This window comes from Protopterus annectens, chromosome 11.part0 (genome assembly GCF_019279795.1).
Source record: "Protopterus annectens isolate FY-2018-M chromosome 11.part0, PAN1.0, whole genome shotgun sequence".
Classification (NCBI taxonomy): domain Eukaryota; kingdom Metazoa; phylum Chordata; order Ceratodontiformes; family Protopteridae; genus Protopterus; species Protopterus annectens.
Window position 1 is genome coordinate 1,138,209,932 of NC_056745.1, and position 15,126 is coordinate 1,138,225,057.

The following is a 15,126-nucleotide window of genomic DNA, read 5'->3' on the forward strand; positions in this document are numbered from 1 at the left end:
AGGATCCAGTCAAAGATTAAGGAAGAATTTGAGATTTTGATAAAGTGGGCTATGGCATCAGTAAATTATGTAAAGTTGTACAGGTTCTGTTAATGACTGACAGATGTACCATTTACAATGGCCTAGATGATGTTAACATCACCAGGTATGATAATTTCCAGTTTGATGTTTGCTGATAACCTCGTCAATGTTCTCTAGTGTAAAGTAGGTTATTTTGGGGGGATTGTAGATGGCTATTGGACAGATTTAACATGATTTAGATGGTATATACACTAATCACTTCTGCATCATTATTGAGTGTAAGAATATCACAGCAGTATTGTTAAATATGTAGGGTCTCCGGGTACATGAAAGCCGCCCATCCCTTTCTTTGACTTTGTGATCTAGTCATTGTATATTATAGCCCTCTGGCGTAATTTCTTTTGTCTTTAATGTTTGGTATTAACCAGATTTCGGTATGGACAAGAATGCTGAGTAACTTGTAGCATCCAGGAATGCAGCTCAGTTATTTTGTTGCAGACATTTTATCGTATGTACAAGCAAAATGTTTTTAAGCTGGGATGTTAGGAGGAGAAGGTTACATGAGGTAGTTAGTAGGACCTGGGTTATGGGTTTAAGATGTAAGAGAGGTGGAATGGACAGGGTTTGAAATAATGTCTCCAGACCCTTTAAGTTTAAAGAATAGCAAGTTTATAGATATGGAGGCTTAAATTTGTGATCAGATGGTAGTAAGGCACAAATACTACATTTTGACCTGAGTGAGAGAGACACCTGTTTTAAGGAAGTATACTGGGGAGAGGACAAATAACTCTGGAGAAATATAATGAGATTGATGGGCAGACATGGGTAACTGTGGGGTTGGCCTTTGGAAATGAAAGCAGAGTCAAGTAGACTAAGTAGTGTGAGGTAGCTTGTCACCATATGAGTTGCAGAGGAGTAACTGTAAGCATAAGAAGCATAGTAAAGCTGGGGTGAAATTGGGGAAATTGGATGTCTGTGAATTAATGGTTGATGGTACTGTTTCAGATGATGTGTGGGCATTGGTGAAAATATTGTTACTTCACTGGATTGGTGGACTAGGATTGTGTTTTGTATTTGAGGGAAAGTCTGTGAAGGTAAGGAGTAGAAGTGCGTAGAATGTAGCAGAAGGGTTGAAAATTAAGGAGTGTTATATTAGGTATAGCATGATGGTGCAAAGGGAAGAGAAGGCTAAGTTTGAAGAGGTCAATCTTAATATTGATGGTTTGTCATGGAGACAGCTTGTATTTTAAAGGATGGCTGTTTGTTGTGTAAAGCATATATGGTAGTTGTGAGTGTGTGACTAAAGACTAACTGGTATCGATGTGGTAGATATGAAGAAATTAAATGATTACTAGGTATTCAAAGTGATATTGGATAAGCAGTTAAAGAGTAGAAAAGGGGAGAGAATGTGATGTATTTTGGATGGAGTCAGCTGTCATCAGAGAAAGAAGATTGGGACTGGATGGTGATAAGAAAATGTATAAATGTACAGCAGGTGGGAAGTGAGAATTGGGGGTAGGATATGGGAGAAGCTGGGATAGTGGGAACTGGGGAATGGAGTAGGGCTAACACCCAGTTTTTGTTACTGGCACCAAAAGAAAATAATCTGTAGAAAAATGTAAGGTTTGGCTATACAATATTATAAAATATTTTGTCAGAAAAGTGGAACTTGTGTACTGTTGGTAAGAAAAAAAAAAGTTGACTACTACCAAGGACAAGACAGAAAATGCATTTTAAAGACAGGGAAATGGATGCAGGGGAGCAGAGCTATTGTATGAGATCAGTGGTTTATACCTGCACTATACCAAAAGCAGGGTATGGCAATTCTTAGAAAAAGACTTATAACTGAAGGTAAACAGATTGAATACAGCAGGAGAAGAACTACAGCACCACAGTTTGCAGGAAAAGAAGGGGGCAATGAGAGATATTACCATCTAAGGATGCAAACTATTGCTGACACAAACAAATTAACTTAGTCTTTTCAGGCAAGAAGTGGGTAACAGTTTATAATTGCATTGCATTCATTGACTGTTGGCTTTACTGAAAATGCAGGGAAATTCACAAGGACATTAATGTTGTGTCTTACGGCTTTTCCCGGTTAGGGGTCGCCACAGCGGAACTCCGGTCCGCTAATGATTGGCAGTAGATTTTTATGTGCCGACTTGCCGGGCATTAATATGTTTTCATAAACAGATGCCCTGTGTGTTCTTCAAATGTGGAACTTGAGTAGCTCTTGTTTTTGTGTTTTTCACATGTCACACTGAGCTTTTGCTATTGAAACAGCCCTGCACAATGTTCTTGTCCTTTGTTGTCTTTACCGAAAATGCAGAGAAAATGGACAATGACAGAAATATGCCTCCATAACTGGAGTTTCAAATGTTAAAGTGAGTGCTTGCCATGGAAATAGACCCTGGCAAACTGTTAAGAGAGCCATTCAGAGTAAAACCCCAGGAAAGGAAAAATGTCTGACCCCCTGAGAGCTACCTTCACTGTTTTGGGATTATTAAACTCATCCCCTGTCCTTATAGCCACTTAAAGCCTGCAAGTCACCATTTGCATATGAAAAATTGGTTGAATGTGATCACTGTCTTCCCTCCCTCATGATGAGTGAGCCAACATAAGTCACTCACTCCTATCCTCTCCTGCTTTGCTGTTTCAGCACCCTATACACTAATTGATCTTGGGTAATTGGGTCATAATCAGGCTTTTTCCTTCTGCACTTCAGAGCTGAGGTTACTCATGTCACTGTTTTGTCGTCATTTTAATAATGCATTGATTGAAAGATTGATATACCATCAGGTACTTATTGCAGAAAAACAGGGTTCAGGAAGTGTAGTTACCCCAATGGACATCAAAACTTCGTAACTTCCACTGAGGTTCTTCTGTAAGCTCAGAGGATGTTATGTTTCACCCAAGGCCAGTAAATAATTTTTTAATGTTGCATTTTGATAAAATGGTCTATTGCTGTAATTACACTCAGTGGTGCTGTACCTTATACACTGGGTCTATATCACGACTTCGAACGCACAGGTGTCCAAACGCCGTAATATCGAACTGGGAAGTTTGAAATGTGAAAATAGTGAAGCCACGGAACACCGATTTTTTTTTTCCCAGGGAAAAAAACGGTGGGCTGTTTTTGCAGCTTTGCTATTTCCTCCACTGTGGTGCGATCTCGGAGTTGGCATATTTAAGTAGGGGGGGTGTGGGGGGCAAAGCCCCCCCCACACACACACACACATTAGTATGTGTTTAAAGTGTACATGTGTTTTTGTTTTTGTACCAGAACAGCAATTTTTTTTCCCCGGGAAAAAAATCGCTGTTCTATGTGTTCATACTTGTTGCATTTCAGACTTCGATACTATGTCGATCGGACACATTTGATTTCGATTAATTGATATAGACCCTATACACTTTGTGTATTTTACTTAGAAGCAGTAACAGGTGTGTATTTTAATTAGAAGTAGTAATTTTTGTAGGTGCAATAATAACTAATGTTTATGTGCAACAGCCAAAAGTTGTGAGCTTTGCAAACACAAAAGATCACTTTCTGCACATTGGCATTTTAGAAAATGCTTTCTGCAGGAACATTATTAAAGACTTGTCTATTAAAATAGTCCAGTAGGTGTGATCTTTAACATTATGCATCACATATGACTTGTACAAAAGTCACTATTGTGTAGATATTCTTGTGCACACATCCTCATATTTGTAAACTGCTTTATTTATTAGAAAATAATTCAGAGGAAGTTGTAGTGAACAGAGCACACACGAAAAACACTTGTGTATGTGTTAAGAAATGTTATACACAGCCATGCAGTGTAAGGAAAAGCATTTTGTAAAAAATTAGTGCCTATAGTAATTTAAATCCTAAATGCAAAGCCATCAGTAATACGTTAGAAGGACTTAAGACAAGAATCTATTAATCATAAGACATTTAGTAATCAGCTTCACCCCATAACACATTTTAGCTTATGTGAGCATGACCTGCCTACTGATATTTGTTATGTTTAATATTTAGGTGAACATTTAGAATCAAATATCTTACAGATTTGTGAAGTGATTCATGTAAAAATTGAATAAGCAAATTTGCATAAAAACATTTTAAAAGAAGCATTACTGTTTTTTAACAAATGTGCGTGTGCCAGATGTTATTTTAAATAAACATCTCTAAAAAAAACTTTGCACATTAACATTAAAACAATTTTTAAGTGGTTGGTTAGAAATGTATTGGCATGGCGCGTACAAGTGCACAGCTGAAGTGAAACAGTTTAAAAGAATAAACCAGAAATAATTCAGTTGTGTTAAATACCAAGGGATAGGATAAACGATAAAGTAGTAAAGTTGTCTGAATTGAAGTTTTGACAAAATACTTGCTCCAAAATGTGAGATTTTGGAAACTGGGCAGACATACTCACACAGCTCTGCTAATAAACTAAATCTGGCTGTACAAAGACAGTATATCTTCAAGGTAATAGACTAGTATGATGTGCATTGTCTCACAGCAGGCATGCTTAAGTTTTCTGTGAGCATGCTTTGTGTGTCTGCACTTTTTGTTTGGCAAATTGTTACTCAACAAATCAGAAGATACGGTGCACTTAACAAATTGCATTTATGCATTGCGTTTAAACTATATTAGCAAGTGAATCAGATATATTTAGCAAGTGGTTCAGTTATATGCTTTGTGTTTTAAGTAAATTTTGGGGTGGTCTAATTTCTCCCTTCTGCATCATCCTATGGCTCCCTATCCAGTGTCCATCATCCATCACGGAGTCTGTAAGATCCCATCCGACCCCCCCCCACCAGACTTCATCCAGTATGGCTGGGGCTGACATAGAATATAAAGGCACCCTAGTGGTCAGGCCATGAACATCCTCTTGGGGGGAGTTATTTTCTGACATAGCCCATTGCTGCCCACCTCCCTTGTGGTTCCTGAGGTAAAGTCCAGGCGTGGAAGTGCCATGGGAATGTGCAATGTTCCAACAGCCTACTTAGGAGCTCAAGTCATGTCATCACCCTGTTCGCCCATTATACACACATGATAACAATCTCCCTAGCCTGCAGCAGGGATCATCACCACAAATGCCAACAGGATTGCGTATCCCTCTCTGAAACTCTGTCATTCCCCTAAGCCACTAATTGAATTAGGGTTGGCTGGGCCATAGTCAGGGCTTTATCTCTCTACACCATCATTGTGGGCATATTTTAATTATATTAACAAGGGAAACAGATACATGCATTGTGTTTTTAATATGTTAAGAGGAGCAGATAATAGGCATTATGTTTTAACTATATTAACAAGTGAAACAGATATGTACATTGTGTTTTACATATATTAACAAGTAGGGTGTGGAACAGATTTAATAATTTAAAGAAATGGTATGATGCAAGGATTCATTTCAGCCACACCTCGGGCAAAGCATAAAAGGTATGCAATCAGCTGATCATAATGGTATGCACAGTGCATTGTGGCAAAATATCATTCACTGACATATATACATATGCGTACATAATATGTATATAAGTATAGCAGGTATGCACAGTGGGTCTTCAGCTGACTATCTGACTGTTAATCCAACAGAGCCTAGATAAGGAGCATTTTCTGATAAAATGCACTAACCATGATCATACCATTTGTATTTGGAGCTTTTTATCAAGTTATCTTTAAATTCTTGCAGCGAGAATTAGTTTCATATGTTTATTCTTTGTGAATTCCAGTGAGCTGGCATGATTTTTAAAAGGATTTTTTTTTGTATAAGCTGCAGTGAATGCAGTCTATGTGCACATTCATTATTGAATCTCAGTTGGTATTGGTATGTGGCTGTTTTTAGTTTATATTAAAGTGGTGGATAAAACATCTCATGGATCAGTTTATCAGTGGACATGGGCAACAGGATCCTGGCACTGTCTATTCTGGGACATCTTAATGTTCTTAGAGGTGTAGGTACAGTGATAGTGTCTTGCTGTGGTAGGAGTCATGGATTGCATTAGCTTGTATAGTCTGTTAGAAATATGTGTCATATGCTGAAACGAAAGTTATTATTGAAGAATTTTTTCCTTTTTTGGAAAGAATATATTTATTTAATGATAAAGCCTGATATTTTGTACATTAGTATTAGCTTTTGCAATATTTTGTTAATTACATATTCAGTGTTTGTTGAGAGTGTTAAAATGGGGCCCTTTCAAAAATCTAGATATTTATAAAACTCAGTAAATTCAGTTTTGTTATGTAATGGATTATTTTGTTATTTAATAATCTTTGTGTTGCCCTAGAAAATATGAGTTCTTTCTGCTTTAACAGGAAGTCGACTGAGACAGAGGGTTAGGATGTAAAAAGTTTTGTAATAGGTTAGTATGAACAGTATAGAGGATTATGCCTGGGTCTCCAATCATAACCAGCCTATTATATGTTGAAGACGTGGATGTCAAGAAGTTTATCTCAAGATCAAGGCTTGGTGGTGAATTTTGGTATCCATGTTGGGAGCACATAATAAGTCTTATGATCAGTGAGTTCTGATCATCATCCTTTATAGTGAATGGAGCTTTATCTCATAGCTGTAGTATCTGCCACCTGGTGCCATCCCTTGATTGGCAACCCTCAACTTCAGGTGGAGGACCAAACAATTCTCTTTCTGCATTTTAAACTGTAGTAAATTGTTTGCTACACTTGTAAAAAAGCAGTTTTCCACACCTTATACCAATCATCGATCACGCCCCCAGCATCACACACCCACATGGCTGCTCCCTTTGCCCCATCCTAGTTAAACTTCTACTTTACTTGCTTCATGTACAACTAATTACAGAAAGAAATGTAAGAGTGTGAAGTATTTTACCAGCTTTCAAAGCATTTGAAAGTCAGTAAAGCCCTTTGTGCTGCCAGATAGCAAACAGAAACAAGGTGTCCCTCCGATGAATGGGTGACTTTAAAAGCTATTAGACACTTCATTCGACCACACTTTTTTGTTTGAGTATGGCAGAATGAATTTTTAAAACTGTTTTACCTTTTGCTGCTGTTCTTTGCTAGCCAGCTCTATATGCTATTAATTCCCAACTCGAGACCCTTTCTTAGCAGTGTTTAAGGGTACTTAGCAAAAGCTTGTTAAGTACCTGTCTGAAATCAGAAAGATGCTTAACAACCTTGCCTTTTTCCTGGTGGGGAGCATAATTGTGGCATTTCATGCACTATAAGTGTTTCCAGCCAATATATATAGTGTTACATCCATTGCCGGAGTATTAATTGGAATAAGTGAATAAAGAAAACAGATCTATCTTTGTGGGATGCCTGCATTTTACTTGCACAGAGAATGTTATTAAAATTTCTCGTTTGTGTATTGCTGTTTTTTTTCATAATTTCAAAACAGGGATGCACGTAACTATTTTATAATCTGTTTTCTTATTTCAGATAACAGAGTTGACAGTATCTTGGCTACATTACATACCAATCCTAACAAGAAGACAAAGTGTGAACATGTTTTATACTTGACTGCAGAGCAGTGTCTTACTCAAATTATGGACAAGCTGCAGGGATTTGGGGTACAGTATAACTTTCAAATATAAATATACTACAAGAAAAATATTAAAATTAAAGTATATAGTATCTGCAAAAATAAAGTTAAAGTAGCACTGTCTGATTTACAGACCTGTTATAATATTTTAATAAGCTTTAACAAAATTATAATAATAGCAATTTCTACACAATGGGCGAATGTCAGAATTTGCATTATAAAACTGTAAGTTATCATGTTGTCATAGATGCATATTTACCAGTCTATTTATGCAGTTGCACATTTCTGCTGCTCTTGACCTTTGTTCCTGGAGAGAATACTGTGTCATCACTAGAGGTGGAAAAGAAATAATAAATAAAAAATATATTTTCTGCTTGTATCCATAGTATGCTTTAGTAGCTGGCTGCTCTCAAGATTTGAGTGAAGATTTTTAATCCATTCATTCATTTTCTGATATTCACTTTATCTTGTCAAGAGTTAAGTGGAAGCTTGAGACTATCCCAATATTCAGTGGGTGTAAGGCAGAGAGTTAATTCTGGATGAGAAACCAGTCCAGTTCAGGATACACACACACACACACACACATACACACACACACACACACACACACACACACACACACACACACACACACCTATGGGTAGTTAGGAGGATTGCCAGTTGATCTAAAATGGTTCTTTGAGATATGAGAGGAAACCAGAGCACTCAGTACAAATCCACATGGACACAAGGAAGACAAACACATTTCCAGGGGCAGAAACAGAAAATCAGGAAATGGGAGGCAGAAATGCTAATCAGTGCGCTACTGTGAATTTTTAAGTGTTATATAATTACTGTGCAACCACTATTTATGACACCTTTAAAGGGGTTTTCTTTTTTTTTTAATAATCATCCCTTATTGTTCCATTCCAATGTACCCTGCTGGGTTTAGCTGGCATGTGGTAAAATGGGAATTAATAAAATATATTTAAGTATTAAATCAGACTTTCTGTTGTATGTTCATTGTTCACCCATATAACTGCACATTTATTTTACTAGCTAGGATACAACACTGACTCAGCACCGGTTTACCACGGAGACATGTTGTATATCCATGGGTGTTGGGGGATATCTTAAGATCAGAGACTATCCCCGGGATTCATGAAGCTTGCGCCAGGTGCAGGTGTAGCATTGGCGATCTAACACCTCTGAGGTACATCCCACATGGATTTCCACGTGCACTACCTGTGTATGCTACGCCTGCACAACTCCTGAGCCTTGTATGCTAATTACCCCATGTGCAGTAATGTAGCATGCAAATGAAGGTATGTAGCGATTCAGGAAGTGGTGGAGGTGTAGTGTAAGCAAGCAAAAATGTAAACCGTAGAAAACGGTTTACATTTTTGCAAACATAAAATCGGAGCCATGACAGCCGACCAAACACATGTATTATAATGTTAATATATGCCAATGGCTAACTATATAGCCATTGGCATAAAAAAATGTACAAAATATAAAATTAACATTTAATATATATAGTCGCTCTATCGCGACGTGGAAGCGCAGGGCAGCGGTGCACAAAGGGGATCACAAGGAATATATAAAAATATAGAGTAAAACCGCAATGAAACACATATCATGATTTTCCCATAATAGTCAATGGCAGGCATGCTACACCATACTCATGGCGCAAGGGTTGCTAAGGGGCAGTGACAGTGTTATGCGCAGTAGCTAGGAATTAGTAGGCAATGCCATGCAAATGAGAGGAGTAATAGTGAATTGCAGATTTCCCACTGGTATAAGAATGCACAAAACAGCGTAGCATTATTACACCGAGGTGAGCCCTTGAGATAAAGATGACATCGAGAGGGGTGTGTCACCATTGCTGTAAACACACTGGAGCATTGCCAAACCGGTCTGCCCCTAGCTAGGCAAAGCTGCAGGATAGGGGTGTGTCGAATTGCCCATAGCTCATTGACAGCAGCTAACAAGGCTGCAAGTAACTACCTGCAGAATATGGAAGGGGAGGGCTGTACTGCAAAGAAAACAGCAAACTGTCAAAGCAGAACAAAGGTGATATGCAGTATATCAGCTACAAGGCACAATTCACCATGACTGGTTAGGGAAAGTACAAAACAAGAAAGATGGCAGGTGGATGCATGCCTGATAATGGGAGGAGATTCAGGTCTAAAATTGAATTAAAGGACAACAGAGTAATCAAGGCCAGCAAGTAGATCTCCACAGTAAAGGCCCCACACTTGCAGTACTCATTGCAAAACCTATAATTAAGACACACAGCAGCTGGAATAGTTCATACACACCCACTTACATCAGCAGCATCCATAGCACAATACTATAAAGTTTGAAAGCATCTCACACACATTTGTGTATTCCCATACACTCTGCACCAGTGGTGTATACAGACAGGAAACTTTTATTATGTACATGTTAGGGGCTGCCATAACTTTGATCCACCAGCATGTGTTGGGGGACTGAAGGTGGTGTGGAGGGTGATGCCACACGACCACTGCAGGCACCAGAGGAGGAGGAGAGTGTTCAGACCCAGGCTGACCTACCAGGGACTACATGATCTGGAAAAAGTAGAGCATTACACGGTGGACAGGGACACCCTACAGCAACTTGTGCAGCTATGCCGGCCATGTCTCAGAGCCAGAACAAACAGAGGGGAACCCATCCCAGTGGATACGAAGGTATGTGGAAGCCTGAGAATACTAGCTACAGGTACCTTTCAAAGACCAACTGGGGATATCATGGGTATCTCACAGGCATTAGCATCCAGGGTACTACACCAGTTCCTGGATGCCATGTTACCACATGCCAGTGAGTACATATACTTCTCCCGAACGCAGGAGGAGTTGGCCAGCAATATGTGTCTCTTCCACCATGTGGCAGAATACCCGGAGGTAGTGGGTGCAATAGACTGCACGCACATACACATCAAGTCACCACCCGGTGAGCAGGAAGGCGCTACATAAACCACAAGGGATACCCCTCCATCAACTGCCAGGTTGTGTACATTACCCAGGGCATTATCATGGATGTGTGTGCTGGCAGCCCTGAAAGATATCACGACTCCCATATCTGGCATGCCTCACAGCTGTATTGGTTATTTTCCAGGGGGGACATCCCAAATGGCCACCTGGTGGGGGATGCTGGCTATGCACTAGAACCGTGGATGATGACTCCCATCAGAAATTCACACACACCCATGCAGGAACGCCATAATGAGACACACTCACAAACCAGAATCATTATAGAGCGTGTGTTTGGGATGCTGAAATCATGGTTCTGTTGCATGGACATATCTGGTGGAGCCTTGCAGTACTCTCCAGGCCCGTGTGCCCACATCTTCATAGTGTGTACCATGCTACACAATATGGTCCTGTGGAAACAGCTGCAGTAGGGACAGAATGGTGAAGGCCCTCACAGCCCACCACCATTGCCAAGGGCCCCACAGGCACAGAGGTACTCAGACTATGAACACCCTGAGCCAGCCCCAGTAGGCAGACGGAGGCATGCCCAGTATGTCCATGCCTTGGCAAAGAGGGAAAGTATAGCACACACACACTGACAGTGTAGGCACCTAGGGACTGACACCTTTCTCCACCTACCCACACAAGACTACCTGTAAATTGTCATGTATAGGCAGTCTAATGTGTGCATCCAACATAGGCAGCCCTCAGCTATTGCACACACAACAGCCAGTGGCACAAGGTAAGTCAATACCTGAACAGTAAACTAAGCTATCAGCATATGCAGATACTGTATGTATAGATTCATAGGTAGGTACTTGGCCAACTGCTAGAGGCCATTTATAAAGACATCCAAAATGTGTCAGCGTTTGCCACCCCCTTGAGTTATTAACCATCCCTCTGTGGAGCAGAGCCAATGGCGGGATCCCTGGGGTGCATCTACTGTTCCCCATCCACGCTTCAAGGTTTCTCTTGCAGAGTGGTAGTGAGGGGCTCTGTAAAATGTAGTTCGGGATGTTGTTCCAAAGTATGGGGAGTGTCTGTGTCAGGAAGCTATCCCTCCAGCATCTTCCAGTTATTGTTGTGGCAAGGTCAGCTCACTACAGGTTGTGGCTCACTGTGACATGGATTCCCATAGATGGAACATATCCATCAAGCCAGAGTTTGACATGGCTGTGTTGGTCAGTGGAGATCATCTCTGGGTAAACGAGATGCCACTGAGTAAAGCAGGAGTTTATTCAGTCTGGCTGCATAGGCCATATGCTGGAGACCAGTATTCCCCTTGGTGAGATACATTCGTGGATCCCCCAGCTGTTGGACGTGACCTCTGAGGTACATCCCACATGGATTATTATATCCTATGATGGGAGTGATGAGTAAAGGGGCACTATAACCCCAGTATGTCTAGATGGGAATCCTTTAGTAGTCAGATGGCCTACATAGAAGGATGTCCTAACTACTGTAGAAATATGATTGTCACAGGGGAGATCACTATCTACCTTAGTCCCCAGATACCCCATTACCCCATCTATGTTAAAGTGGCTGCCGCTCATATGTTAATATGTGGGTGCCAATTCCACAATGGAATGACCATGCAGTTAGTGGCACTTGGCTGGAGGCCATGTCATTGGCACTCTGTGACGTTCTCTGTGAGGCCCCCTGAGGGATGTCCGTGTCAGCTGGACTATCAGTCATGGCTTCCAGTTTGCAGTCATTGCCAAACATGCTCTGCCATAGTCCACCTGTGTTTGCCTGTACATCTAAGACGTATATGCCAAATAGTAGGGCTCCCAGGACTGAGTTCTGTGGGACACGAGTTGTGACTTTTCAAGAGTTGGTCCTGGAGATCGCTAGTCGTACCATGTAGGTTGTGTGTGTAAGCCCGTTGGCAACCCAACCTGTGATGTATGGGTGAATGTACAGGCTGGTGTGTTTATCAATAATACTTGAGTGGGGCATGGTGTCAAATGCCTTGGTGAGGACCAGGTAGTATTTGTGAACCACCTCCCCTGTCATCTAACGTCTTGGTGACTGTATGTAAGACGTAAAACAGGTTCAGTAGGCATGAACTGCAGTGAAGGAACACGTACAAAAGAGCAGGCTAGCACGTACGGTTGATGCATGGATAAACCAACCATGAATGCAAAAGAAAAAATCCAGCACCCTGAGTAGGTGTAGCAGAATACTCGTTTATTGTTAACCAGACCGGTTTCAGCAATTAGCTTTCTTCAGTGGTATGGTCATGATGATTAAACAGACCCTATTTATAGGTAATTCAAATAAAAAGATATTACATCATTTCCTGTTTATATAAATTATAAAAAAACAATATTATAATTCATGACCAAAAAATGTGAATGAAATATGACAATGGCAAAAAGAAAGATATAACTAACAATAAACCATCATAATTTTAAACTAACAAGTATTACCAAAATTGGAATACTGAAAACATATTGTTTGATAATGATAATAATCATGTCGGACCTGTGAAAACTATGTCGAGGTCAGAACAAAAGATGAAAATGTATATAACAATATTGAAATAATGATAACAGGTAGTTCATCATAATTTATCATTGAGACCTGGTGGAAACAAACCACCTAATTTGACTATCCATTTGGTTTCCTTACTGTTTAACAGTTTGTGCCATCCAGTTTTAAAAGCTCTATGACCAACAATCTTGTCAATGCAAATGAAAGAAAATTGAGCCGTTTTGTGTACAACAGTATGTTTATACAGAGCATTGGTAGCTCTAGCATTTCTTATATCTCCTTAATGCTCAGAGATACGAATACGTAACTGTCTAGATGTTTGTCCAATGTAAAATGCCCAACATGTACATGTGGCCAAATAGATCACCCAGTCCATGCTGCAATTGGCAAAATGATTGATGTTAAATATCCTGCCTGTATTCTTACTGGTAAATTCCTTTGTTGTGAATATATATTTACAGAAAGAGCAGTGACCACAAGGATGACAACCAATTAATCTATCTCCTAATAGAGTAGTCTGGGTCATGCAGACATCTTTAGGTGTAATTCTTTTGTAATGTGAGAAATGTGATCCCAGAGTTTTGCCTTTATGGTAGGAATAAAGACATTTGTCATCTAACCACTTAGCCAAGTGTGTGTTGGTTCGCAGTATATTCCAATGATAGGAATAAAGACATTTGTCATCTAACCACTTAGCCAAGTGTGTGTTGGTTTGCAGTATATTCCAATGATTGCTGATTATGTCCTGTAATTGGTAGGTGTTCCTGCCAAAAGTAGTTACTAGTCTGAGTAATTGGACCGATGACTGAGCAGTCTTATTTTTATAGCCCAACAAACTGTCTCTTGATAAGTTATTAGTCATACTAGCTGCAGATTGAACATCCATTTTGTTATAACCTCGCTGTATGAATCTGTTTGAGAGATCATTCTGACAATGCTGAAGGTCTAAATGGGATGAACATGTTCTCTTAATTCTGATAAATTGTGATTTGGGAATATTTCTTATAATGTGTTTAGGGTGAAGACTAGAGGCATGTAGAAGACTGTTGTATTGTGGGTATTTTCTATGCACGGTGGTACAAAGAGTGTTATCCACTTCCTTACTTAAGTGGACATCCAAAAAGTCAATTTGGTGTGTGTCATGATTGATTGTGAATCTAACACCCCATTTATTGCTATACAAATATTCAACAAATTCCATAAGATACTCAATTCCCCCTTTCCAAACCAACCAGCAGTCGTCCAGGTACCGTCTCCAAATGTCCATTTCAGGCAAATATAGATTATGTGTTTCAGTGTATATAATCTGATCTTCCACATATCTCATAAAGAGATCTGCATAAATTGGTGCAAAAGAAGCACCCATCGCTGTGCCCTGAATTTGCCAGTAACATTGGTCTTGGAAGTAGAACACGTTCTTAGTTAGAACGTGTTCAGCCATACAAATAAGTAAGGTATCCTGGACTATAGAAATTGGTCTTAAGCAGCCAGTATTCCAGTGCCATTAGACCTGCCCAGTGTGGTATACTGGTATACAGTGATGTGACATCCAGAGTACACATGATCCAATTAGCTTCAAGTTGTGATTCAGAGACAATCTGAAGGAACTCCGTGGTATCCTGCAGTCTCGCCCGTATATGTGGCAACAAGGGCTTTAAATATTGGGTCAAGAAAACTGATAGAGGTTGCGTCAGTGATCCAATGCCTGAAAACAATAGATCTACCCAGAGGTGTAGAAAGGGATTTATGAATTTTGGGCAGCAGATACAAATATTGTTTGACTGGGTCCTGAACAGTAAGGTGAAATTTCGTTTTTATACTGATAACGCCCTCTTCAACAGCAAGTTGTAGGAAATTATCTATTTCTTGTTTAAATTTGGGCGTAGGGTCAATGGGCATATGTAAATAATGCTGAGTATTTGACACTTGTCTTATTCCTTCAGCCCAGTAATAACTGGAATTCATAACCACAATGACCCCACCCTTGTCTGCAGGAAGAAGGGTAATATCAGTATTATTTCTAAGATTAGTAAGAGCCTGTTATTCCTGAACATTTAGATTGTTTCTGATAGTGTTTCCTGTGCCCAACTGGTGGTGTAGATCTTTGAGAACAGCATTCAGGAATATGGCTACAT

The 15,126-nt window shown here is 39.8% G+C and overlaps 1 protein-coding gene across 1 annotated transcript in view; it reads left to right on the forward strand.

The window, feature by feature from the left end:
* EFCAB6 (EF-hand calcium binding domain 6) overlaps positions 1-15,126 on the forward strand; it is a 3,527,179-nt gene that overhangs the window by 2,119,973 nt on the left and 1,392,080 nt on the right. Inside the window, exon 18 of the mRNA XM_044088493.1 lies at positions 7,421-7,551. Coding sequence (XP_043944428.1) covers positions 7,421-7,551 — 131 coding nt within the window. The remainder of the gene's footprint in view (positions 1-7,420; positions 7,552-15,126) is intronic.